Source organism: Otolemur garnettii, unplaced genomic scaffold (assembly GCF_000181295.1).
Source record: "Otolemur garnettii isolate 467f Iridium unplaced genomic scaffold, OtoGar3 scaffold00126, whole genome shotgun sequence".
NCBI classification, from domain to species: domain Eukaryota; kingdom Metazoa; phylum Chordata; class Mammalia; order Primates; family Galagidae; genus Otolemur; species Otolemur garnettii.
Window position 1 is genome coordinate 5,321,964 of NW_003852521.1, and position 26,749 is coordinate 5,348,712.

Genomic DNA, 26,749 nt, shown 5'->3' on the forward strand with positions numbered 1-26,749 from the left:
TGCCCTATGTCTAACATGTGTCCAGGCTGAAGTGGACACCCTGGGCCAGTGCCCTATGTCTAACATGCGTCCAGACTGAAGTGGACACCCTGGGCCAGTGCCCTATGTCTAACATGTGTCCAGGACAGAAGTGGAAGAGTGCTAATCGCGTAAAAATGAATGTCTCTTAGCACATCCACACGTTTGATTTAAAACGCACAAATTTCTCCTACAGGATCTTTCATTCACAGATAAACCTCCAAGAAATTTTTTTTTTTTTTTTTTTTTTTGCACTTTTTGGCTGGGTCTAGGTTTGAACCCACCACCTCTGGTATATGGGGCCGGCACCCTACCCCTTTGAGTCATAGGCGCTGCCCCCTCCAAGAAAGTTTTAAGGAGTAAAACATTCACACATGCCTTTTAAAAAGGCAACTATATATTTTGGACACAATGAGATTTTATTTTTATTTATTTATTTACTATTATTTCTTGAGACAGAGTTCACTCAGTTACCCCAGGCTAGAGTGCCATGGCATCAGCTAAGCTCACAGCAACCGCAAACTCCCGGGCTCAAATCTTCCTGCCTCCTCTTCCCAAGAAGCTGGGACTGCAGGTGCCAAACATAACACCTGGCTAATTTTTCTATTTTTAGTTGACATAGCATCTCCCTCTTTTTCAGGCTGTTCTTGAACTCCTGGCCTCAAGGGATCCTCCCGCCTTGGCCAATGAGAGTGTTAGGATTATAGGTATGAGCCACCATATGCAGCCCATAATAACATTTTAATCATTAATCTTCCTAGCTGTTATAAATTTTTTTTAGAAAAAATATATAGGCTTCCCAATAAAATGCTGCAAATACTCATGTCAGTTGATATAAAATCTGAACACCTAAATTATAATGAGAGCTTCACACAAAACTCAGCTGCAACAAAAATCTATGAATAGAGAAGTTTTATTGGTATTATAAGATAATGGTTTTTATTCTTTTGAGGAATTTCCCAAATCACTATAGCATTATTACTTATTTTTAAATGAAAACTATATCCTCAAAGGTTTCTAAGGAGATTTTAATTTAATTTGGGAGACAAAGAGACACAGAAAAATGACACAACACAACTACTGCCACAGTGACATCTGAGGAGCATCTGGGCAGGACTTGGAAGTACAGAAAGTGTTCAAGACGCAGTGGAGCGTCCCGTGTGGAGGCTGGCATGACCGTTCCACTTCACAGATGAGGAAATGGAAGAAGGAGTTTGTCCAGAGTTATGCAACTCATAAATGGTGGAGCCAAGACCTTGTCTCTGGTCTTTGTCTCTCCACGGTTTGTGTGAAAACACTAAATTCTTAACAGACTAGCTGAGCGGATTCCCAGGAGGGAAGCTTCATGAAGAGGTAAGAGCTGGGCTAGAAGTGGAGGGACTGGGCCAGACAGGGTGCTGGGATGGGGATGGCTCAGCAAAGGTTGGCAGAAGGACAAAGCTGGGCCCTTCCACCTGGCAAGCAGACTGGGGTAAAGGGAACGGAGCCTTGCTGCAGAGGCCCTGAATGCCAAGCTATGCAAAGGCGACTTTATGGCCCAGGATGGTGGGAACCACTGGGGGCATCTGAGCAAGGAAGTGACATGACAATATCTCTATTAATATGAACCTCTACACTGAAGGGTGGAAATGGAAGCAAGATAAGTTATCAGAAGGAAACTGCTACCAACTTAGCATCAGGATGGGTACCGTGGTTCACTTCTCTAATCCCAGCATTTTGGGATGTGAAGAAGGGAAGATCTCTTGAGGCCAAGAGTTCAAGACCAGCCTGGGCAACATAATGAGACCCTGCCTCTACAAAAACTTAAAAATCAGCTGGGTGCAGCTGTACAGTTATAGTCCTAGTTCACTGGGATGAGGCATGAAGATTGCTGGAGTCCAGGAGTTTGAGGCTACAGAGAGCTATGATGGTGCCACTGCATTCCAGCCAGGCAACAGAGAGAAATCCCGTGTCTTATTTGTTTATTTATTTTTATTTTTGTTTTGCAGACAGAATATCACTTTGTCACCCTTGGTAGAGTGTCATGGCATCATAGCTCACAGCAACCTCAAACTCTTGAGCTCAAGCAATCCTCTTGCCTCAGCCTCCCAAGTAGCTGGGACTACAGGTACCTGCCACAAGACCCAACTATTTTTAGAGACAGGGTCTCGCTCTTGCTTAGCCTGGTCTCCTAACTCCTGAGCTCAGGTGATCCACCCGCCTCGGCCTACCAGAATACTAGAATTACAGGCGTGAGACACTGCACCTGGCAGAAATCCTGTCTCTTAAAAAAATAAATAAATAAAATAAAAATAAAAAAACAAATAAATCGAGAATCTGATAAATATGCTCTTAAAGTGGGGAGCCAGGTCTGAGAAGGCCCAGGACCACAACCATCCAATGTTTCTGCAGCGCCTTGGGGCTCATAAAGTGCACCTGCCACATCCTTGTGGGGTAGGAACTGTGCAGGGTCATGTAATGGGTTGGTGGCAGGCAGGGGAAACACTCGGGGCTCCTGGTCCCCACATTCAGTGCTTCTTTTTCTCCTCAATGAATTAGAAATAACTTGTTTATGCCCCATTCCACCCTGGGTTAACTGACCAGACCTGGAGGGCAGGGTGGGATGCGAATGGGGGCGTCATGTAATGAAGGGAGCAGGGGAGTCGGGGGAAGCTCAGGAGGAGTCTGAAGTGGTAGAGGGATGCTGAAGAAACAGCTGGAAGCACACAACAGATTCCAAACAGAAACTTAGCATTAAAAACCCTAATGAGAGAGCTGCCTAGAGCTCATGCTAAGGGCATGGAAAGGCAGAAATTCGGATGGTGGGTGGAGGAACAGCAGGACAAAGAAGAAAAGATACTAGCTTTAAATGTTTTGTTTAAATGCAGAGACAAGAGGCCAGGGAAGAGAGAGACAGAAGAAAAATTAAGTAATTTTCCTCTGCAATTTGGATGAGAGCTGAGTAGATGGCATTGTGCCCAGACAGAGGCAAGGCCGAGGGGAAAGGATGGCCAAATGACGGCAGGAACAATATTGTGAAGCTTGGAGGACAAGAGGAAGGGGTCAAACTACGCATTTATGAAATTGACCAAAGAGCGCCAGCTCAAAGACACCCTCCCACCTGCCGTCAGCGCACTGCTGTCCCCCTGGTACCCACCTCTCTGCCAGGTGATGGTGGACGGGTCGATGTTGAGACGGGCAAACCGACTCATTTCCTCTTCTGTCAAGGTGCTTGGATCAGTCTTATTTATTCCCAGTTTCTAAGGATTAAGAAGAAAAATGTGGTAAGTTTGAGAAAGAACAGAAAGGCGATGCTGAACAGAATTATCCTTCCTATTTTCTTTACTCCATGGTTAGCGAATCCTTTTAAAAGCAAGTTCAAATCAGATACATAAATGCTGGCCAAATACCTTCTGCAAGTGGACAGCCCTGAAAATGTATAATCGATTTAAAAGGCTGGATCTGAAAATGTAGCACAGTGGACAGAAGGCAATGAATATATATATATACGTTATGAATATAACGTGCCTGCTGCTGGCTGCCATGGCTGGAGGCCTGCGGGGCCACTTAACATGGCCATCAAGTACGGTGCTTAAAGAAGGGACACAGATGCTGTCCATATAATTGATGCTCTGGTTCATTAGTTCTTCTTGTCAAATACAAATAACAAAAATTCAAATAAATTATATATATATGTATGTGGGTGTATATATATGCTCTTCTAAAACAAGTTACTTCTAACTCATTGAGAAAAAACTTTGAGCACATCTACGTCTGTGGAAAAAACATCCTAAGAAACTGGTTTTGAATGACAAAGTGTACACGTAAAAAAAGAACCCGGGAAACAGACTGCACATATCATGGCTGCTAGGGGTGGCATTTCTCATTACTCTCAACACACCAAACCTGGTTTAGTAAGGAGCGATGGGGTGAATTCCAAAACCATCTGATGCCAACCAAGGAATTATACCGCTTAGGATTATGTTTTAAGTCTCTGAAAAAGAGCTAGTGGGAAGCAATTCCTGTAGAAGGCCAGAAGCAGCAAAAAGCATCAGAAAGAATAGGGGTAAGAATTAAGATGACTTTCATATGTACCCTTGTTGTATCTTGCTAACACAAAAACTGAGATAGATGAATTTTCAAATGCTAGTTTCTTATTTACTTCTCTCTAAACAGTGGTTCTCAACCTTTCTAATGCTGCAACCCTTTCATACAGTTCCTGTGAGTCGCGACCCCTAGGTTGAGAACTGCTACTCTCGAAGAAGAAGGACTCAAAAACAAAACGTAATTCATTTTTTTTAAAAAAGACATAGGGTATCACTACATTGTCCACTGTAGTGGCTATTCACAGGCACGATCAAATGCTCTGTCGTCTCAAAAATCAAAACAAAACAAAACACGCCGCACTGTAGCCTCAGGCTCCCAGCCTTAAGTGTCCCAGCCTCAATTGATCCTCCTGCCTTAGCTTCCCAAGTAGCTGGAACTACAGGCACATGCCACTGAGAGTGGCTAATTTGATAGCTGACTAAGGTACTTATAGATGAGCAAAATGGGTCTCTCATTTCACAGATGGTAAAAGTGAGACCTAAAATCTTTAATTTATTTCTTCACCTGGGCTGGGCATGGTGACTATAATCCTAGCAACTCTGAGAGGCAGAGGAGGATGGATTGCTTAAGCTCTGGAGTTTGAGACCAGCCTAAGCAAGAACAAGACCCTGTTTCTACTAAAAATAGAAAAATTAGCCGGGCTTTGAGAAGCACACTTGTAGTCCCAGGTACTTGGGAGGTTGAGGCAAGAGGATTGGTTAAGCCCAAGAGGTTGAGGTTGCTGTGAGTTATGACGTCACGACACTCTAGCCTGGGCAACAGAGTGAGATTCTGCCTAAAAAAAAAAAAGAAATTGTCCACCTGGTTCTTGGGTGCAAGGTCCAGGTTTCAGGATTTTAATACTGTGATCTTTCTGCTATATGATTTTCTCTCTTTACAGTTTAATACCCCAGAGAGTTTTGGAAAACCAAATCCAAATCAAGTTCAAAGTTTCTGGCTTTGACGATCTTTCTGAAGTGTTTCTAGGGCATTTTGTTTTTAATGAACTGCTTAACTGGAAACTTACTTTTAGTCGAGCAAGTTGAATTTCTGAAAATTCTCTGACGCCATTTACTAGAGGAACCAGCCGATTATATAGAGCCTAAAAGCACAAAACGAAAATAAAATACAAAAGTTTAAGAGCCTACCATGACCTTGGACAATTCATACATTTATAATTAAACTATTTAGATAATAATGCTATTAAAATTGCAGGCTATTATAAACAAAGTAGAATTAAATTCCATCATTTTAATAAAACTGACTGGACTGAAATAATGCACATTGAAAATAGTTGGTATACATATATTTCTTGATCTATACCCTTACAACCATCAAATTAATATTTATCTGGAGTCTGCTCCAGAGCCTCACTAAAGAATTACTTTAATTGAAGAAAGTCAGGACCACATTGTAAAATATGCTCTAAAGTACACTTTTATCCATACCCCACGTCTGTGAGGAATTAGCACCTGTCCCCTTTGGGTGATTTACCTCTCAGACAGCAATTAACATTCTTCTTCAAAAGACATCTGTCCACTCACTTTGGAATAGACCAGAAATTGCACATACAGCCAGAAAGAAGAGAACTGGTCCACCCATTACCTTTAGAACTGAAGACTCATCTCAAAGAATATTTGGCTTAAAAAGTATCTAATTCTCGGATGGTGCCTGTGGCTCAAAGGAGTAGGGTGCCGGCTCCATATGCCAGAGGTGGCGGGTTCAAACCCAGCCCGGGCCAAAAACTACCAAAAAAAAGTATATAATTCTCCCAACAACTTGGCAGTGGACATAAACCTACCTGAGAATCTGACCAAAGTATGGATCCTCTCCTCAGGAAATAACAGACATAAAGAAAATTCATCAAGTTCTGAATAAAATTTCAGAGGTTACCATGTCTGAAAGTCTTTCTATTAGCTCCTTAAGGATCCAGGAGTCCTTGATACGCTGCCCCAAATGGATAGCAAGGAATCCTTCCCACCTTGTCTGTTTGAGTGTTCTCGTGCAGAATCCTTGTGTCGATGGCAGCAGCCAGCAAGTTATTGGCAGCCGTGATGGCATGGATGTCGCCAGTCAAGTGAAGGTTGAACTAGGAATGAAGAGAGACATCCTTCTCTTGGTTTCAAATAACCATGGCAGAAATCAAGGACTGCCTGAATGAATAAAATAATATGCTAACTACATATCCTTCTAATGAGCTGAGTCCACAGGAGAGCTTAAATCAGCAAATCAACGTCCTGGACAACAAAGACCTCTCGAGCAGTCTCTCTGATTGCAAATTCTTCCACTCCTGGGTTAAGGGCAAAATACTCCAGTGGACTCAGTGATTGGGTTCCTTATTTTCGCTGTGTGCACAGTCAAGTTAATAGGGATTGTATATCATAGCTATGTCAAAGTTTTTAGCCTCCTATGTCTGGATATTTAAGTTGCTTCCAAATTTTTTCACATTTGCAAAGAAGCCTGCAATTGTAAAGAATATATACAAATCCCCCATGGTGGTAATAATATATATACAAACACACAGAATATATGCAAATAGTTTATTTCCTCTTCTAAAACAATTAATTGTTAATGAGCAATGTATTTTCAGGGGTATGCTTACTGCATTAGCTTGAAAATACCACAAAATTGCTTTTTGAAAGAGATGAAGTTACCACCTACAATTCAGAAACAAGTAACCTCTGGACTAAATCAATAATTTAATAGGTGAGATGGGGTGTTCTGTTTTAAATTGCATTTTTAAAATTTCTTGGAATATTAAACAGTTTTTAAATTTCTTGTTATTACTTCATACCTTACAAACATATGTATACTGGAGAAAATTTGAAAAATTATATTTATGTATGTATATCTTATAAAATATATTTATAATTTTAAATATTGGATCATAACACTCTAATAGTTTGGAATTTAGCTTTTATACTAAATGTTAACATTACTAGCATTTTAAAATTGGTCTTCAAAATATAGTTAACATGATATCCGATTATTTGACGTTTAAGTTCTTCCCCCACTTTTTTATGTTATAAGCTGTGTAAAGAAGGCTCATAGTTTTAAAATTAAATCTTTGCATACATACCCATCTTTTCCTTGGGATAAGCTAAAAATGAATTTATTTGGGCCAAAGAGTATGTAGGTTTTTCTTTATTTTTTTGAGACAGAGTCTCACTCTGTCACCCCTCAGGAGAGTGCCGTGGCGTCACAGCTCACAGCAACCTCAAACTCTTGGGCTTAAGCCATGCTTTTGCCTCAGCCTTGTGTGTGTCACAATGCCTGGCTGTTTTTAGAGACGAGGTCTCGCTCTGACTCAGGCTGGTCTTGAACTCATGAGTTCAGGCAATTTAGCTGCCTTGGCTTCCCAGATGCTGGGATTCCAGGTGTGAGCCACTGTACCCAGCCAAGAGTATATAAGTCTTTAAGGCACTTGATTTGTATTTCATACTCTCCTCTAGAAAAGTTTAATGAGCACAGACTTCAAGCTCTCATTGCCAAAATTTTGTATCATTAGTATTTGAAAAAACCAATTCTGCCGATTTGACAAGTCAAATGGTAACTGATAGTGGGTTAATGTAGATTGATTATTAGTGAAGACAAACATTCAGTGGTGTGTTAATCTTTCTTTTCTGCTGTTTCCAAAAGGCTTTGGCCTTTTTCGATTGGGATGTTTTCCTTCCAGCTGTCTGCTTGAGAGGCACTGTCATGTTTCAAAGGCCCCAAAGAGCACTTGCTCCTGACACAGCCATCCACCTCACACACCACGCAGTTCAAACCTCATACTCATCTCTCCTCCAGTTCTCTGATTCAAGAAATGACTCTGCCAGGCATGGTGGCTCATGCCTGTAATCCCAGCACTCTGGAAGGCTGAGGCAGGTGGATTGACTGAGCTCACGGGTTCAAGACCAGCCTGAGCAACAGTGAGATCCTGTTTCTACAAAATAACCCAGCATTGTAGCAGGCACCTAGTCCCAGCTATTTGGGAGGCTGAGACAAGAAGATTGCTTGAGCCCAAGAGTTTGATGTTGCTGTGAGCTATGACACTATGGCACTCTACAGAGGGTGACAAAGTGAGACTGTGTCTCAACAAAAAAAAAAAAAAAAAGAAAAAGAAATAACTCTACTGAGTTGCTCAAGCCTGGTGTCATCCCCAAATCCTCCCCTTTTCTCCCCCCTCCACACCTAATCCTGAAAACATCAGCAAACAAATCCTAAGGCATCATCCTCCTTCCCGTCCTCCCTGCCACCATTCCTTCCGGGCTGAGCGCCTGCCATCTTTCCCCTGGGAAATCCAGTCCTCACCTGTGTCAACATGGGGGCTCCCTCAGGGCCTTCTTAGTATGAAACCAGAGTGAATTCTATAAAACTCAATTTGCTGACTACAGCACCCCAGTTAAAATCCGGCTTCTTGGCTAAGAACTGCAATCACCTGAGAGAACCAGTACCTGCCCACTTCTTGGCCTCCCTTTTCCTCCCTTCCCCCGGCTCACTGGGCTCCGGACACCCTGGTGTCCGCCAGTGCCCTTTCCTGTCCCAGGGCTTCACAAGGCCGGCTCCTCTTGGCTTTCGAGTCTCAGTATTTTCTCGTTCAGCTCCACAGTCCGCCTGGACTTTATTCTAACCAGCTCCCACGTGGTCCTTCATTTAGCGAGCTCCTCCAGGAAGCACTGTCGGCGCACGGCACTCGGTCCACAGCAGCAGTCAGAGCCACGGGACAGACATGATGGGGACCCGGGAGGTGCTCAACTACAAGGAACAAAGTTCCTGGGAGTGTCTGGTCAACTCCGCTACCATAGGTGCTTTCCCTTCGAGCCACCCAGCTGATCCCCTAACCTACAGGGACACCAGTGACCTTCAGTATTTGCCAGCCAGGCCCCGAGCTGTTCTCCTGGGCTTGTTCCTTGTGCTCCATCCCCAGTTTCCCCAGTTTGGCCTCCTAACTAGATCTTCCCAGCCTGCGAGTGCTGCCCACCCCCATCCAGACATGGGGAGGGGCGGGGCTCCTTTTCTCAGCAATGTCTTGGCTGCTCTTTCTCACCCCACCCCCAGTACTTGACGTTTATCTAAATTAGCTCTTTGGTTTCCCTGACAGTCAGGCCTCCTCACGTAATCACTTCTCCTGTTCCTTCAACAAAGTCAACACGTACTTCTTTGTGAGTACCTAGGAAGTGCTGGGATCTGAAACTTCGAGAAAGGCCAGCAGCCACACAGCCGACTGAACCAGACAGCTGTGAACAGGGGTAGAATTTAGGGGGTGGGGTGCAGAACCTGGCAAATAGCACCAAAGCTGGGTAGAGAGAGCAAAAAAAGAAGACAGGAATGTTCCAGGCAAAGGAAAAGTCTTAGAGCAGAGAGAAAACAAGAAAGGAGTCTGCAAGGAGCTTGGTATCACAGAGAAGGGGTGCAGGTGGGAATCCACAGATCGTGAAACCGCAGCAGCCACCCTCGCCCTGCTTGAGAGTGACAAGTGACTGCTAAAACTATAAAACAGGAGTGGAGCCTGCTCAGACTTGGCTGTAGGAGATGGTGCAGGGTCTGGACTACAAGGCTGATATAGACAATATATGTGACATGCACTGGTCACTGGTTGGACTTGGGGGACAAGGGTGAGGCCAGACAGAACATAGATGGAGAAGTACAAATTAACACCATCAGTTCTTTTTGCCCATTTTCTTCTGGAATGATTTCATTGTGGAGTCTTAACTGACAGAAGTAAGGCACGAAGTCCTCCTGAGCTTGGCAATACAGCAGACGATCAATGGACGTACAGCTCTAAATTCTCCTGCTCAGAACCCTCAAGGCTAGATGGGTTTAGATGGATTGAGAAGTTTTTAGAAATTGGGAAGGTCGTGTGACGTACATGTAGTTAATTTATAAAATACCACAAGCAGGGGTTAGGTCAGCACTCATTAATCACCATTAATTTTTCTCCAGCAACATATGAATGTTCACATCAAGTAGCACAAACTAAGGACATATACATTGCACAACAGTCAAGGTCAGGTTTTGCCACCACAGAAGTGAGGAAAACAGACTTGGCCTTCAGAGCCTCGATGGCTTTGGATTGTGCATGAGGGACAGTGCTGAGGGAGCAGCAGAGAGAACGGTGACAGAAAGGAGGCACAGTGACACCTGACACATGTCGCTTCATGCTCTTACCTCCTCCATGGGAATGACCTGGGCGTATCCGCCACCCGCAGCTCCCCCTAAACAACAGAACAAGTAGCATTTGAAACTGGTCACCAAGAACAGCTACACTGGAGGGACAGAGCCCTGGGACACAGCTCCCCAAACCCAACAGGGAGGCACCTACATCCAGGATGAAATAACGACAGGGAGTAACGTCACCCGCTCTGTCTAAGCAGAACAGAGGTAAAAAAATAGAAGTTCACGTGTGTCCAACTACGTAATTTAAAAACGTCCGTTTCATTGTGTAACAATACAAAGGTATGCATAATAGGGAAATATTATTACTATATAAAACACATCAAGAAATGAGATGATGTTATTAATTTACTATTAGATTAATGTGACTATGTTTCATCTACGGGCATTGAAGTATCAGAAAATGTTGCTAAAAATAATCCACCTGATAACTGCCTCAGCTTAACAAAGTATAAACTTCAGTCAGTTTATTTTTGATAACAGTAAGATTTACCGTACCGCTCATCCCTCACAATGTTCTTCTTTTTTTTTTTTTGCAGATTAATCAGAGCAAGGTTTATTTCCAAATACCATGTGCATGGTGGGAACCACAAGAATGATTTCCCCCAAATCTTGCAGTTTTTTGTTTGTTTGTTTGTTTGTTTTTGAGACAGGGTGTCACTATGACACCTCACAATGTTCTAATATTTATAAGACTTTTCTTTCCTAAAACAATAATAAGACTGTCCAGGTGGGTATCATTTTACTATATCTCCTGTTCTTCATATGCTATTGCAATTGGTCTTCACTCCAAGTTGTGAGCCTGGTAATATCAGTCTTTTCACATTTTTATAGACGTAGCTCAGAGAGGTTGTGACTGGCTGAAGGCCACACAGCAGTAAGATACGCAGAGCCATGAATGAAACCTCAGCCTTCACCCACCAAGTCTAGTGTTGACTGTGTGAGTTGAGCCAGATATCAGCCACACACAGCCACAGAGGCGTCTCGTTACAGTTCACTGTCCACAGCCAGCTGGTCACCAGTGAGCTGCTCAGGCCCACACAGTTGAGACCACAGGGTCTCTGACTTTTTAAGGGAAGAGACCTTTTATGGGGGCTGGGATGGTAAAACACTAATATGGGTGGCAGCCTTTCCAGATCACTTGGCAAAGAGGCAGTGATGAAGCGGAAAGCTCTGCTCAAGGCCCTGAGAGACAGAGCGGGATAACAGGCTTCCTGAGGGGCTCTAGTGAAGACCCCTCAGCTCCCTCTATTTGCCTTTGTCTGCAGGAGGACCAAATGGGGGACTATTCCCAGCTGAGTATGCGGTGATGAAATGGGCCAGCTCCTCTGAAATGTTTTAACTCCTTATCTGCTGATTGATAATGTTTAAACTCTCCGCCCCCAAATCATACTGGTTGCTGAATACAGTACCTTTCACTCCGAAAGTCGGTCCTTGGGAAGGCTGCCTCAGACAGGCAAAGGAGTTGACATTCAGGTGCGCGGTCAGAGCCTGCACAAGCCCAATCGTCACTGTGCTCTTCCCTTCTCCAAGCGGGGTGGGCGTGATCCTGATTTGAAGGGGAGAATGAATTTCATAAAAATTTCCTAGGCGATCTGTGTGACACCCGCCTAAGATACCAGAACCAAATCCGAGGATGTTACTAAAGAACATACAGTTCCAAAATCCACTCAACAATTCCATTGTCCTGGACCAGAATGGTCCACCCACATATCACACCTACCGGGCTTATGCTAATGTCAAGACACAGATACATCTTTACCAATGGATCAAAAAAGGAATAGTTATTGGGGAGTTAGCCTAATGGCAGTATCAATCTCAAGAAACTCTGTACAACCATCCCTCACAATGGATTAAATAACATGGAGCATATGATAAGGGTACGAGTCAAATCTGTGAAGTGGAACATAGATGTTTTGGCAGGATCAAGTAAATGACGTGAAAGCTATGTTGATTGGCTTAATGTAACCACGTCAGATTGTATAAAAAAACCCCAGCACACTGTACCCCACATATGCATGAATGTATTCATGATCTATGTGTATTTGACTTAATAAAAATAAAAAAAATAATAAAATAAATAACCACATGGATGTCATTTCCTGCTGGTGAGTAATTTGGTTTTCATTCTTCCCAAGACATTTACTGGGGGCTAGGGGTGAGGGCACAGGGCCTTGGCTCAGTGGCCCTTGTGTGAGGGGGACACGTCAGACTCTCAGGCCTACAAAGGACCCTGAAGTCCACGTGTCCATCTCCTCCATGCCCAGGGTTTGTCCCTTCCTGCAGTTGTCCGTGCCGTGCCTGAACACAGACAGTGACAGGAGCTCTCTACCTACATGGTGCCCACTCACTTCCAGACAGCTGTGACAGAAAGTTCTTTGTTCTAAAGAAGAGATGTCTGCATTCCTGCTGCTTCCTAGTTCCTGGAATTCTACACACTAAGCCTAATCCTGGTCCATATAACAGCCCTTCTACGTTTGAAAAGAATAAGTCCAAAGCCCTTCCACATTCTCCAGGGACACCTTCTGCCCCAGAGAAGCTTCCTGTTGAAAACGACACCCTATAAAACCGAATATTCATGCATTCATAACAACATCACGGTACAAAGACACAGGCGCTGATGACATTGTTCGTTAGTTTACTGTAATGTAACCAGCATGAAGGTTTTTCTAAACTGTCATTTGGGCTTCCAATTTGGTCTCCTCTGAGTTAGAGAATGTGCGCTGGGCTGTATAAGATACTCAATGACAAGAAATCCAACAGTTTCCTGACCTGCCAAACCTGCAGATGCATCACTGCTCCTGCAATACATTCATTTCAGCAAATATTTATCAAGTCTCACATGGCAGGCCCTGGGTTAGACCCTGGGGATACAGTGATGATCAGATCAGGCTCCATCCCTGCTCTCACCGAGCGTCTGGCTGATAGGAGATGTGGCTACAGCAGCAATCACAGTGTATGTGACAAACACAAAGAAGGGGAAAGAGGGCCACCTCACTGTGTTATGAGGGCGCATGGAAAAAGGATCTAAAGGATCTAGACTGGAACACCAGGGAAGGCTCTCTGTAGGAAGTAACCTCTAAGCTGAGAGCAGATACATGAATAAATGTTGGCCAGATAACATGGAGGGTGGGCTGGGGGCAGGCGAGGACAGGTTTATTCATACTGGATGAATTATTTGTCTAGTTAATCTATGAGGAAACTAAGGCACAGAGAGTTTAAATAACTTGCCCGGGGCCATATAACCCATGAACAGCAGAGCCGGAATCAAACCCAGTCATCTGACTTCACTAGTCCATTTCCAAGGATGGAAACCAAAACCTAATGAGCCGTTTAAAGCACGGAAAGGTCAGACCACCCAGGGAGAGTGCACAGAGAGAGGAAAGGGGTAAGGGCACTTCAGTACATTGGCCTTTAAGGACTAGGCAGGAGAAGAAAGGCCCAGAGCAAACCAGGAGGAACAGTCGCAGGGTGTCCAAACTGAGACCCACACGGCCACATGTGGATTATTGGGGACTGTTTTGCCTGTCTGAGGTGTTGGCCAGCATGAAGATTATGCCTGGACCTTTTCTTGTGCTCGTCAGCGTTCTTTTGTTTTTAACATGTGGCCCCAAACAACTCCTGTTCTTCCAATGAGCAATGGAAAAGAAAAAAGGCTGGACACCCGGGGAAATAAGGAGGGGGTGGGGCTATCCCGGGAAGTCTTGGAAGGAGGCCAAGGAAGAGAGTGTTTTGAGATGAAGGGAGTTAAACACCACTGAGTCTCGAAGTGAGGTGACCCCTGAGAAGCAGTCAGTAGATTTAGCCACAAGGAGGTCGCCGGTGACCGCTATTGTGAGAGCCAGTGAGCCAATCTGGACGTCGCCAAGCAAAAGAAACCCCCAGCTCCTCAAGCCACATAGCACTAAATTACAGGTGGCCTCTGCATCTGTCTAAATAGCAACTTTGGAGTGGGGTCAACATGAAGACTCAAAGTGACATAAAGGTGCTCAGACTTTGAGTCGACTATTTACTTTCTTCGATACAGAGGGAATAAAAGCACTTAAAAGCCCACAGGCATCACAATCTTCCCACAGCCCGTAAAGAAAAATGTAGCATCAAACGTAGTGATTGGTGGGATCACGCCTATGGTTTATCCTAAAAGGGTACATGTGAATCTTTCTAAGTGTATAATATAAATGTCTTAACACATTAACTAAGAAAAATGACATGAAGGCTATGTTAACCAGTTGGGCGAAAATATTTCAAATGGTATATAGAAACAACACACTGCACCCCATGATAGTATGAATGGACACAGCTATGATTTAATAAAAAATAAATAAAAATAATAAAAACAAAACAAAAAAGACAAAGTGGGAATTACGTTAGGAGATCTACTACACAAAGATTAAAAAAACAACAAAGCAGTGTAGTTTTAAGTGCTGGACTGAGCATTCGGTGTTTGCAGAGGACTAAGTGGTTTACTTAAACTGTGTCACATGAAGGATTACATTCTCATTCCCAGGGATATGTGAGCAGAGCCGCCGGAGACAGCCAAAAGCAGACACGCCCAGAGATGACCTCCTCAAACTTCAGCGAAGCGTCCAATTCTTAATTAGAAACACAGGACTGCTCCACTTTCTGCCAACTCATACAATTCAGGAAAATCAGAAACTAGGAAGTATTTATTGGGAGCAATAAAAGGAGAGGTACAATAAAAAATTTATTTCACCTCATTCCTGCATTTGGTATCAAACTTCGGTTTGATTTCCCCCCCAGTATCCTTTGCTCAGATTACAAATCATCAAGTTGATTCAGAAAAGAACCAGCACCAAGTAAATCACCTTTCTTTTTCTGTAAGTTTATGGAGATGGGACTGTGACTGTGGATGGTACCTTCTTTAGCATTTCAAAGAAGATTAGGCACCACCACCCCAAATCCTAGCGTGCTCACTACACGATCATTACATAAGTTTTCAGATGGCATCATAATAAGCTTTGTGATGGTGTCTACAGCTTTGTGATCTCACCTACAGGCCACAAGCTCAAGGAGGTCAACAAAAATCAAAAAGTAAAGTAGGTAACAACGTCCACTCTCCCTGCTCTCTGATCACCAGTTTAGGACACAGACTAGCAGAAAATAGTTGAGGATGTAATGGTGCCTTTTCTAAGATAAATACAGTAAAACCTCCACAGCTGACCACCTCTGTACATTGACAACCTCCTCAACTTGACCTGATTTTCACAGACCAGACATGCATGTGAACTTAATGTACAGTGGACCTCATTCCTTCTGTTGACCACCTCTATAAGTTGACAGTTAGAGTCCTATGGGTGGTCAGCTTAGTGAGGTTATACTGTACTATTGACTGTCAAATGCAACAAAAATTTGTCAAAGTACTCTGTGACAAGTTGGACACAATCCGAAAGAAGTTTATATTTACTCAAAGATCAAAAAGATTGCTTATATAAAGAGATGTGGTAGAACTTTGAACCATTTTCCAGAATTTTATTGAAGAGTATTAGTGCCCTTAGTCCCAGGCCTATCCATGAACTCCAAACCCACATGCTCAAAGAGCATGTGGAAATATAGCATTCATTATGGGCATCTTGATGACTTGGAACAGTTGTTTTTGTTTTTTGAGACAAAGTCTCACTTTGTCACCCTTGGTAGAATGCTGTGGCATCATTGCTCACAGCAACCTCAAACTCTTAGGCTCAAGAGATTCTTCTGCCTCAGCCTCCAGAGTAGCTGGGACAACAGGAGCCCGCCATAACACACAGCTATTTTTAGAGATGGGGTCTAACTCTGGCTCAGGCTGGTCTTGAACCTGTGAGCTCAGGCAATCCACCCACTTCGGCTTCCCAAGTGCTGGTATTACGGGCTTGAGCCACCGTGCCTGGCTGACTTGGAAGGTTTTCAAAATTTAACAATAAATTCCATCATCCATTTTCTCATGTTTCCCATAATCCTCGACTGAAGAAAACAGTTCAAAGGCTCTGTCAGCGTAGAGGTTTCTACTAAACAACTTTGTTCTTTTCTGCAAGTAGTACAAATAAAAGGAAATCTTGCAGGTATGTAAATAGTTACTCAGAAAGGCAAAAATCTTTAAAAAGTCAGCAAAGAGTACCAAAATAATGGGTTGAAACATTTAAAAAAGACAATCAGATCAGGTATTTGGCATTCTGCAGACAAAAAAGATGAAGCGACATGCAGGATTTTAATGTTTTGGTGTGAAATTCAGTCTGCTCACAGCCCAGTTTGAGCTGCCTTTTTAGCTTCGAGGTCCAAGCAATTCAGAAAAGTTCTAGAAACTTCTGCATAGAAATTGGTGAAGGCCCAGTGGAACCTGAGCAGTCTTCAAATGCCCTGCAGCTGCCCTCAGAGTTGAGCTCTCAAGCAAAATTCCTTTTCATTAGTGTAACTGGGAAAATATTTAAAGCCCCAGAGTCCCTAAGATTCTTTTGGCATATTTCCCTGAACAATTCCCAATACTTTTCATTTTGTCAGGCAAAGCAAATAAAGTGATGTGTAGGTGTAAATACCAAGCGATGTGTAGTTGATGAAATACAGATGATTCTGACCGAATACAAAGCCCTGAAGTTTAAGAATGGCTTTATAAAAAAATTAATCTGTGCTTCATTTTAGTTACTAATAATAGAAGTTTACAAAAAACTCATTGTTTTGCATTTTAATCCCATTATTGATACAGTTAAATCATATTTATACATAAATTCAAATGTATGATAACCACTATATTGTTAGGTTTATTGAAAAATAACTTGGGTATTTAAATTCTGATAAACCATGGGAAAAGATTTATGGTGCAGTGTTCAGAGAAAAAGACGGGACAAAAAATGGCATTTATAACACAAGCTCAGTGTTTAACAAGGATGAGTGTATAGGTAACATCCCGGAAGGAAATAACACTTCTGAGTAATAAAGGACCTTCACTCTCCCCCTTCTTTTTGCTTTTCTGGTTGTTAAATTGATTTTACAATGAGCTGATGCTATTTTCAGAATAAAAAGAGAAAGGCAATAATTCTCCACTTAATGATGGGGTCATTTATATTTTTAAAGACGTTGTAACAATGGTTTGATAAAGTCACATTCTCCTACTTTTCGATGCAATCAAAAGTAAAAATATGGAGGTGAATTTCATTTCAAATTGACTTTTCTGATTACAGATAAAATATTTGTCTATGTTTTAAACTGATCTCAATCATCCAGCTATTAAAAGATTAGATACTATACCCAGTTTATAAACCTAAACTGCTGATTTTTCCCTTACACAATCCAGTATGGTATGTATTTCCAAAAAAGTCCTCAGCTCTGCTACAGATGCACATATATCATACTTCTACCCTCACATGTTTTTTTCCCAATACTATTGAAAAGAACACCATTTAATTTTGGTTCCTTCACTGGCTTGTTAGGTGAAGGAACTTGTATCACAATTTCAGAAAAAGAATTATCGATCTTGGGGCCAAATGTGTACTCCAGAGGCTGGGTGTGGTGAGTCATCCCTGTAATCCTAGCACTCTGAGAGGCTGAAGTGAGAGGATCATTTGAGCTCAGGAGTCTGTGAATAGCCTAAGCAAGAACAAGAATTTGTCTGTAGGCTCAGCACCTCCAGCTCAGTGGTTAGGATGCCGGCCACATGCACCGGGGCTCGTGGGTTTGAACCCAGCCGGGGCTTGCTAAACAACAATGACAACAACAACAACAACCACTAGCTGGGCATTGTGGCAGGCGCCTGTAATCCCAGCCAGCTACTTGGGACGCTGAGACAAGAGAATCACTTAAGCCCAAGAGTTTGAGGTTGCTGTGGGCCATGATGCCACAACACTCTACCAAGGGTGACAAAGTGAGAGTCAATCTCAAAATAAATAAATAAATAAATAAATAAAATCTGTCACTGCTAAAAATAGAAAAATTAGCCGGTAGCTTCTCAGGAGTCTGAGGCAGGAGGATCGCTTGAATCCAGGGGTTAGAGGTTGCTGTGAGCTATGACACTACGACACTCTAGACTGGGCAACAGAGTGAGACTCTGTCTCAAAAAAAATAGTAAATAAAACAAAATTGTGCTTGAGAATTCATGTTTCATTTTTACTACTATTTACAACACGGCAGGCCGACTTGGGCTCAGTCACAATTACCAATTCGAGCATAAGCACAGCAGCACCGTCCTGCTGGGGACACAGAGGCCCCAGATGTCATCCCAAGCCAGCCATGCCCACTAGCATTCTCTAGCATGCAGCAGGAGGCCAGGCTTTGGCGATTTGATTCTAGTTAGGAACTTACGTCATCATGGCTATTGTTTTAGAAGTATTGATTCTATGTTCCCAACCAAGGGTAGGGTCATGTCTGGATTTGTGTTTTTACTTCCAGTTCTGACAAACCCCCAATGGAGTACATCATTCTATAAGAAAAATGGTTTGTGATTCTTCTTCGTCAACTGAGAGTGCATCCTCCTGTTTCCCTTCAGTCCTGCCATCTAAACACAGGGAGAAAACCAGCAAACCACCTGCCAACATCACGTGAAGCCTGAGCGAACCAGGGAACCAGGTCTAAAGGGGGGTGTTTTTAAAGTTCTTAATGTCTAAGAGTTTGTTTATTCATCATAAACAAATGTATATCAAGGAAATGTCAACGAAAACAACCCTGACAAGATGCCTGCTCCAACCTCAGGGAGCCAGGTGAGACTGAGTCCGCCTTAGCTAGACAGGTGGGGCCAACACCTCCCTCCGCAAGGAGCTTCCCCACAGCTCAGCTATGGGGATTTCAGGGTTTCAGTTGTAGTTAGAAGGGAACGCAGGAGTTCAACTGCAGAGAGCCTGGAAGCCTGAGAGAGAAATGATAAGTCCCCGGCAACTGGGGGGCTGCAGCAAAGTATGAATTCCTTAAAACCCCAGCTGTCACAGGACGGAGCCATCTTGGCTGTCTACAGCCCTCTTGCAAAAAAGTAACAGAAGGAGGGATAAGAGAAGTAAGGGGAGGTGGAAAAGGAAGGGAGGGAAGGAAAAGAGCTGTAAAGAAATTACTACACCATTAAAAGGTGATACTATTATTGGAAGGTGTTTTGCTTTACATATAGACTTTAAAATGTTGCTGGTGTCTCCAGGATGATGTGTTTGGTTAAAAAAAAAAAGTTACCTTTAGGGGAGCTGAGGAGATAGATAATTGGACAAACACACAAATATACATGCCCAAAATCGATAATTTTGCCACAGTTTATAATGGCAAAAAACTGGGAACAATTTAATTCCCCATTGATAGAAAATTAGTTAAATAAATTATGGAACACCCCTATCAAATATCCAAGTCATTTTTTCACATCAATACAAAGAAATAGAATTGAGCTGTACTGCCAGTGGCTCAGCCACAGCAGTGCCTAGCAGTGGAACCAGAGGTGCTAGAAGATGTGTAAAATGGAATCTACCCCCATCCCAGGCATTTGGATCCCCCCACCCCCTTTCTCTAGCATGTTTAGGAATATGGGATGTGAGGCCAGGTACATGGCTCACACCTATAATCCTAGCACTCTGGGAAGCCTAGGCAAGAGGATCATTTGGGCTGAGGAGTTCTAGATCAGCCTGAGCAAGAGCGAGATGCCATCTCTACTAAAAATTAACCAGGCTTGGTGGCCAGCACCTACAGTCCCAGCTATTTAGGAGGCTGAGGCAGGAGGATCGCTTGAGCCAGGAGTTTGGGGTTGCTGTGAGTTAGGCTAAGGCTGTGGCACTTCAGCCTCAGTAACAGAGTGAGACTGTCTCAAAAAACAAACAAACAGGCTCAGGGCCCGAAGCTCAGTGAGTAGAGTGTCAGTCACATACACAAGGCTAGGGGGTTCAAGCCTGGCTCAGGCCTGCTAAACAATAACAAGTGCAACCAAAAAATAGTCAGGTGCTGTGGCGGGCGCCTGTGGTCCCAGCTACTTGGGAGGCTGAGGCAAGAGAACTGCTTGAGCCCAGGAATTTGAGGTTGCTGTGAGCTGTGATGCCATAGCACTCTACTAAGGGTGACATAGTGAGACTCTGTCTCAAAAACAAACAAATAAAAAAAAAACCCAATAAAATCTGGGATGTAAGCATTGAAATGTTACGTGGTCATAAAAAATGGTAAGTAGCACAGCTCTATATTCAGTCATAAGGTACACAACACATATGGCTGAATAACCAAGTCACTTAGAGAACAGCATATCTAGTATGACCTCACTTATGAAAGACTCTATCCATGTGAAGACAGTCCTCAAGGGTGGCACCTGTGGCTCAGTGGATAGGGTGCAGGCCCCACATACTGAGGGTGGTAGGTTCAAATCCAGCCCCAGCCAAACTGCAACAACAATAACAACAACAAAATAGCTGGCTGTCGTGGCAGGCGTCTGTAGTCCCAGCTACTCAGGAGGCTAAGGCAAAAGAATCGCCTAAGCCCAGGAATTGGAGGTTGTTGTGAGCTGTGACACCACAGCACTCTAACCAGGGCAATAAAGTGGCACTCTGTCTCTTAAAAAAAAAAAAAAAAATAGTCCTCAAATGTTTCATAAAAAATACAGCAGTTGCCTCTAGGTGGTAGATACGTGATGTTTTACTTTCTTATTTATATTTTCTGTATTTTTGGAATATTTCTACGATGAGCTGGTATTATTTTTATAACCGGAAAAAGAAATAAAGAAAAAAGGACTTACGTTGATAATTAAATCTGTGAAAACAAAGTTAACTGTGAGTCAAGTCCAATTATAAGAATGTCCTCTGCTTAACACATAGGTTTTTGCCCCTCAAGCCTTGGCCTATATATCATAAGCCTAGTCCCTGCAATGAAATTTCAAGACAACAAAGGAATTTATATGTCTCTTGATGCTCCCTGAGGTCACATTGAATAAATATTTGAAATCCCTTGCTTTCTACCATCTTTTCAGCTAGTGAACACATTTCTTTCTGAAAAAGGGGGGATAAAGCAAATACTGCTTTTCGCAGAAATTAGAAATCTTCTTTAATCAAATAACCAACATAAATAGAAATGGTACCACATTAGTTTTGAAATGCAAGAAAAGAGGAATAATAAGTTTGTATAATGCAGATATGTAAATAAACAGTATTAAGGACATTAGCAGAAAAACACAAGGTTCACACAATTATTTGTGCTTTTTTCCATTAAAATTGTTTCTCAATAGAAGACACGAAAAAAATCTGCTCAGTTCAAAATATTTTACTTTCAATTCTTGTTTTGATTTTTATCATGGACAGCTAAATAAAAAAGCTCAAGGGAGCAAGGGTGATTTGTTACATACAACTTGTTACAGAATGTAGCAGCATACATTCTGCTGCATACTTGGTAGACGGAACTAATTTGTTCTGCACCAAAAATAAAAACTTACCTGCTGCATACTTTGTAGAAGGAACTAATTTGTTCTGCACCAGAAATAAAAACTTACCTGTGCCCAATGAAATGAAATGGACAAAATCATGTCAAATCTGAAAAGAGGGTGGGATTGAAGGGGTGTGAGGACGGAGAAAAATAGGGAAGAGAGTTGGATAAACATGCCTCCTTCGTAGAGAAGATTTTAAACGTATTCTTACCCAGCAACTAAGACGTATTTTCCATCTGCTTGATCCTTTAACCTTTCCAGCAGGGACAAACGTACTTTGGCTTTGCTTTTGCCATAGATTTCAATTTCATCTGCAAGCAATCCTATCTCCTTGGCAAGGACATCCACAGCTTTTGGAGTCTGTCCTCTTGAAATCTCAATATCGCTGGGAAGGGGGAAAGACAGCAGGAAAAGAGGCAATGTTGTCAGCTTAGGTGGTCGCTAAACAGCCGTACATCAAGCCAACAATTAAGTCAACGAAAGCGCTTTGTGGTCTTTTCTCCCAGGCAGTATTAAGCACAACTGCTAACAATTAATGTGTATGAGAAAACGGTGCAGACTTTTCGAGCTGCAACTCCAAAATGCATGCCAAGATCCTAGAACTGGGTCCAACCACAGGAATAACACCTTTGCCACAAGAGAAGGGAACTGCATATCACAACGTGTCCAAGGGCCCCTTGCAAGTGTGAATCCTCAACAGAGCAAAATGCTCTACCCAGGCCACCACTGTATTCTTTTTTTTTGAGACAGAGCCTCAAGCTGTCCCCCTGGGTAGAGTGCTATGGCATCACAGCTCACAGCAACCTCCAACTCCTGGGCTCAAGTGAGTCTCCTGCCTCTGCCTCCCAAGTAGCTGGGACTACAGGTGCCCACCATAACGCCTGGCTATTTTTTGGTTGCAGCCGTCATTGTTGTTTGGCAGGCCCGGGCTGGATTCGAACCCGCCAGCTCAGATGTATGTGGCTGGCGCCTTAGCCGCTTGAGCCACAGGGGCCGAGTCCACCACTGTATTCTTTAGCCGAGAATAGAAGAGTTATTGCACAAAGCTCGCCCATTGGGCTAGCCACATGTGTCTCCTGGCTATTCAGAAATGTGGAAATGCTATTTTGTTTTATCTGTGTCCATACTTCCCTTCTCTTTCCTATTTCCAGTCCAAAGTCATATTTCAAAATATTTTAATAATTACATAACTGTTGGTAAAAAGACCCAGTTGCTGAAGTTCAACTTCAGACTGAGGAAATATCAGGAACTCTGGGGTGTCTCTGGGCACATAATGTAACTCCTCGATTTTACTGGCAAGAGGAGAATGGGGCTGTTCATCTGATAGGAGTGAGCGCTCGGACACCAGCATGAGTAATGCCGTTACTCATTACTCCAGAGAGAGCCAGCCGGGGCTCGGGTGCTCTGTGATTTCTTCATAGAGGGAGTCCAGGCATCCGTCTTTCTCACTGACCATTATTTGAGAGTGAGACCTGGAGGTCACATCCAGAGACTTGAGCACAGGAGAGCAGGTGTCAGGAAATAGCTCTTAAGGGTCACATCAGTGAGGACAGCCATCCCCTGATTTGCACTGGAGCACTGATTTGTGGAAGAGCAGACTGCCCCCTCCTAGGGCAGCCAGTCCCTCCACCCGACTTCTACGGTAGCTACCACCTGCAATCTGCTCTGAGCCCACCAACTGCCTTATATTCTCCTCCAGGACCCTGGGACGGGAGGTCTGGCCTTGGGGTAAGAAGCAAACACACCCTCCTGCAGACTTCTCCAAAGGGCACAGGGAAGGTAAGCAGGGGGAACAAGGCCTCAGGCCCTGGAGGGGTGAGTGCTGAACTTCTGCCCGGTAATCCCCCCAAACCCACCCTGACCATCCTTTCCAGTTCTCTGCCTCCCCAACCTTTACCTCACTTTTCCTTCTGAGATACACCTTCTCTTGCTTTTCTCCTCCCATACTCCCCTGAATTGAACAGTCTAATCTTAGAGAATCTCCAAGGTTTTCTCTTCACTAGCTAAAGAATCCGAGTGACATCATTTTGATCATTGAGTGATTTATAAACTACTCAATCTACCTTTCTTTTCCCAGTAGCTCTAAAAACCAAATTTAGTTAAACAATTAAAGCACTCTCCTCCCCCCCCAAGTAGGCGTGACCTTGAAAGACCTTGGTGTACACTGTGGTGGAGTCTATCTTCATTTATTTTTAGCTCTCTGAAAGTAGAGCTTATTGATTTACACTTAAAAACTAAGGCCCTAAACATGATATAAATAATTTCAAAAAATAAGATATTTCATGAAACAGACTGTACAACTATAGGGATGATGTTACAAAGAATAACATCCCTCCTTGGAATTCACGTATTGATGAAGACAGAGCATGACTAACGTGTTTAGTCTACTGTGGGGGTGAAAACAGCCTGGAGTTTCACCCGCTGGGGGGTGAGTGTATGATGGAACATTCGGCTGCCCAAGGAAAGCAGAGGTCAATTCTCAAAAGTTAACTAGTTATCAGTTCAAAAATGAGTGAGCTATGAGAGGGCTTTTAGCTACCTGACACAGTGCGGGCCCTGGGGAGGCACACCTGGCCTTCGGCACACCTGGATGAAGGGGGTGGAGCCCATTCCCTAGAGTCGGCCGACAGAGATGAGGCACCACCGGCTAGAACAGGGGGTTCTCGGGCTCAAACATCATGTCCAGGGCATCACTCCAAATCCCACGCTGAGGATGGTCCTGCAGTTTGTACTTCTGAAGTTATACAGGGACAGTACATAGCCTAGACCTCATCAAACACCTCTCTGTGGAAAACACCCTTCTGGACTGTCACACACTGTCCCATCAGACTGCTCTGCAGAAAGCTGAGCTCACTCTCACATGGAATAATGTTTGATTTGGTTGTTCATTCTCCCCCAGACTACAACCACCTACGTGGCCCCAAGACCACGCTGATTGGGGTGCCAGGCATGTCTACCACTGAACAGCAATTTCCAAAGATGGCATTATCCTATACTGTCAAGTCTAAAATCATTTTATGGACCACTAATAAAAAAAAATTGCTATTTAATACAGGAAATATCGCCAAATGAAATGAAAAAATATGCATTCTTAGAATTGATAGAGTGTAGTAAACATGTTCACTATGGTTTAATTTTGGAGGATTTATAATCCAATAAACAAATGTGGCAATGTAATGATTAGAGAAAATTATTACTGGGCACAGTGGCTTATGCCTGTAGTCTCAGCTATTTGGAAGGCTGAAAAGGGAGGGTAGTTTGAGCCCAGACATTCAAGGGTGCAGGGAAGTATGACTGCACCACCAGACTCCAACCCAGGCCACGGGGTGAGACCCTGTCTCTTTAAGGAGAAAAAAACATTATCTACCATCAAAATGACAATACCATGAGTTGTGTCCGCCCCTCCCTTCAGGAATTGTGGCTATCTGAGGCACTTTGGTGAGATGACATCAGTGTGAACAGATCACTGGGGTTACCTTGGTACAGGGGAGAGAGGCTGAAGTTTCAAGCTGTGAAGCCTCCACCTCCGGTGCTGCTGCTCACGAAGCCATCTCCTGCCACTGCTGACCATGTTCTTCAGCGGGGGACACAGAGAGAAGCACATGTTACACGGTAAAAGCCGACAGGGGAGGCGCTTACCCGATATTTTTCATAGGTGCTACCATACAAAAGATGAGAACTGCACAATAAACCAAAGGAATTGTAGGAATCATTTTATTCGCATGTAACGAGGCCTGTAGGCTTTTCTTAAAAAGGAAAATGTGAGATAATAAGTGTTCACAAAAGGCATCAAGGGCATGGATAAAATTATACCGAGTGGGTGCTTCACCTACATTAGAAAAGAAAAATGAGGAAAACATAAGACTGCGGGGATGATCAGCTTAGACGCTGAACTCCCCAAACATGCAGCACCATTCCAAATACCATCCTTCTATAGTTGGTATAAAGAACAAGCAAATCAAGTTATTGCATAGTGAGATATATATATGCATATATATATATATATCAATTATAGAAACATGAAATAAAAATAAATCAAAATAAATAGAAATAAAATTTGGCTTTAGCAGAAATTTAAGTTAGGGTGGCTCCCGGAGCTCAGTGGGTAAGACACCAGCCACATACACAGAGGCTGATGGGTTTGAACCTGGTCCAGGCCAGCTAAACAGCAATGATAACTGCAGCAACAAAAAAATAGCTGGGCTTTGTGGCGGGTGCCTGTAGTCCCAGCTACTTGGGAGGCTGAGGCAAGAGAATCGCTTAAGCCCAAGAGTTTGAGGTCACTGTGAGCTGTGACACCATGGTACTCTACCGAGGGCAACATACTGAGACTCTGTCTCAAAAAAGAAAAGAAATTTAAGTTAGATGCCGTAGAAAAATGTACTACACCCCATTTTAAGGTTAGGAAGTTTGAATTGTATATTACCTTGTATACAAAAAAGAAAGGAAGCAAAACTTGCTTCTGTTGAATTCTGCTGCGGTCTGGTTTTCTCCTCGGCCAGTTAATGCCACCCGCAGTCACCATCACTGCACGTTCCAGCCACATGCAACACTCACTCAGTCTTTTATATACAGTGGAAAGCTGGGGACTTTGGGCTTTAGGTCACATAGAGATTGGGGGTTTAAAAAGATGTTTACAAATTTTTTAATCCTTCCATCTTCAAGAGGTGAGCCCCAGTCTCTTTCCCTTGAATGTGGACTAGACTTAGTGACTCACTTCTAACGGAAGAAAAGGAAGTGACTGCACATGATTTCAGAGACTGGGCCATACAACACACAGCGGCTTCCCCGTTGCTCGCTCCCTTAGATTACTCATTCTGGGGAACGTTAGCTGCCAGGCTGTGAGCAGCCCTACAGAGACATCCACATGAGGAGGAAGTAAGACATCTGGCCAATAGCCAATGAGGAATTGGACAGCACATGCCAACAGCGGCGTGAGTGGACCTTCTCCAGATGGACCCTCCAGCCCCAGTCGAGCCTTCAGACAGCTGCAGCCCCAGCCAGCATCTTGATTTTAACTAAACCAAAACCATCCAACTTGTTAATCTGCTCCCTAATCTCTGACTCACAGAAACTATGAAACCAGACAGGTTTTGTTGTTTGAAGTTGCTAAATTCTGGGGAGCGGTTTATTACACAGTGCTAGATAACTAATGTA

At 43.3% G+C, this 26,749-nt stretch overlaps 1 protein-coding gene across 1 annotated transcript in view; it reads right to left on the minus strand.

The window, feature by feature from the left end:
- The window catches only part of MTHFD1L (methylenetetrahydrofolate dehydrogenase (NADP+ dependent) 1 like), a 197,224-nt gene that overhangs the window by 124,948 nt on the left and 45,527 nt on the right, over positions 1-26,749 (minus strand). Inside the window, exons 10-16 of the mRNA XM_003797876.3 lie at positions 25,069-25,166; positions 21,804-21,977; positions 11,655-11,791; positions 10,237-10,283; positions 6,065-6,172; positions 5,111-5,185; positions 3,155-3,257 (exon numbers count right to left, since the gene is read on the minus strand). Coding sequence (XP_003797924.1) covers positions 3,155-3,257; positions 5,111-5,185; positions 6,065-6,172; positions 10,237-10,283; positions 11,655-11,791; positions 21,804-21,977; positions 25,069-25,166 — 742 coding nt within the window. The remainder of the gene's footprint in view (positions 1-3,154; positions 3,258-5,110; positions 5,186-6,064; positions 6,173-10,236; positions 10,284-11,654; positions 11,792-21,803; positions 21,978-25,068; positions 25,167-26,749) is intronic.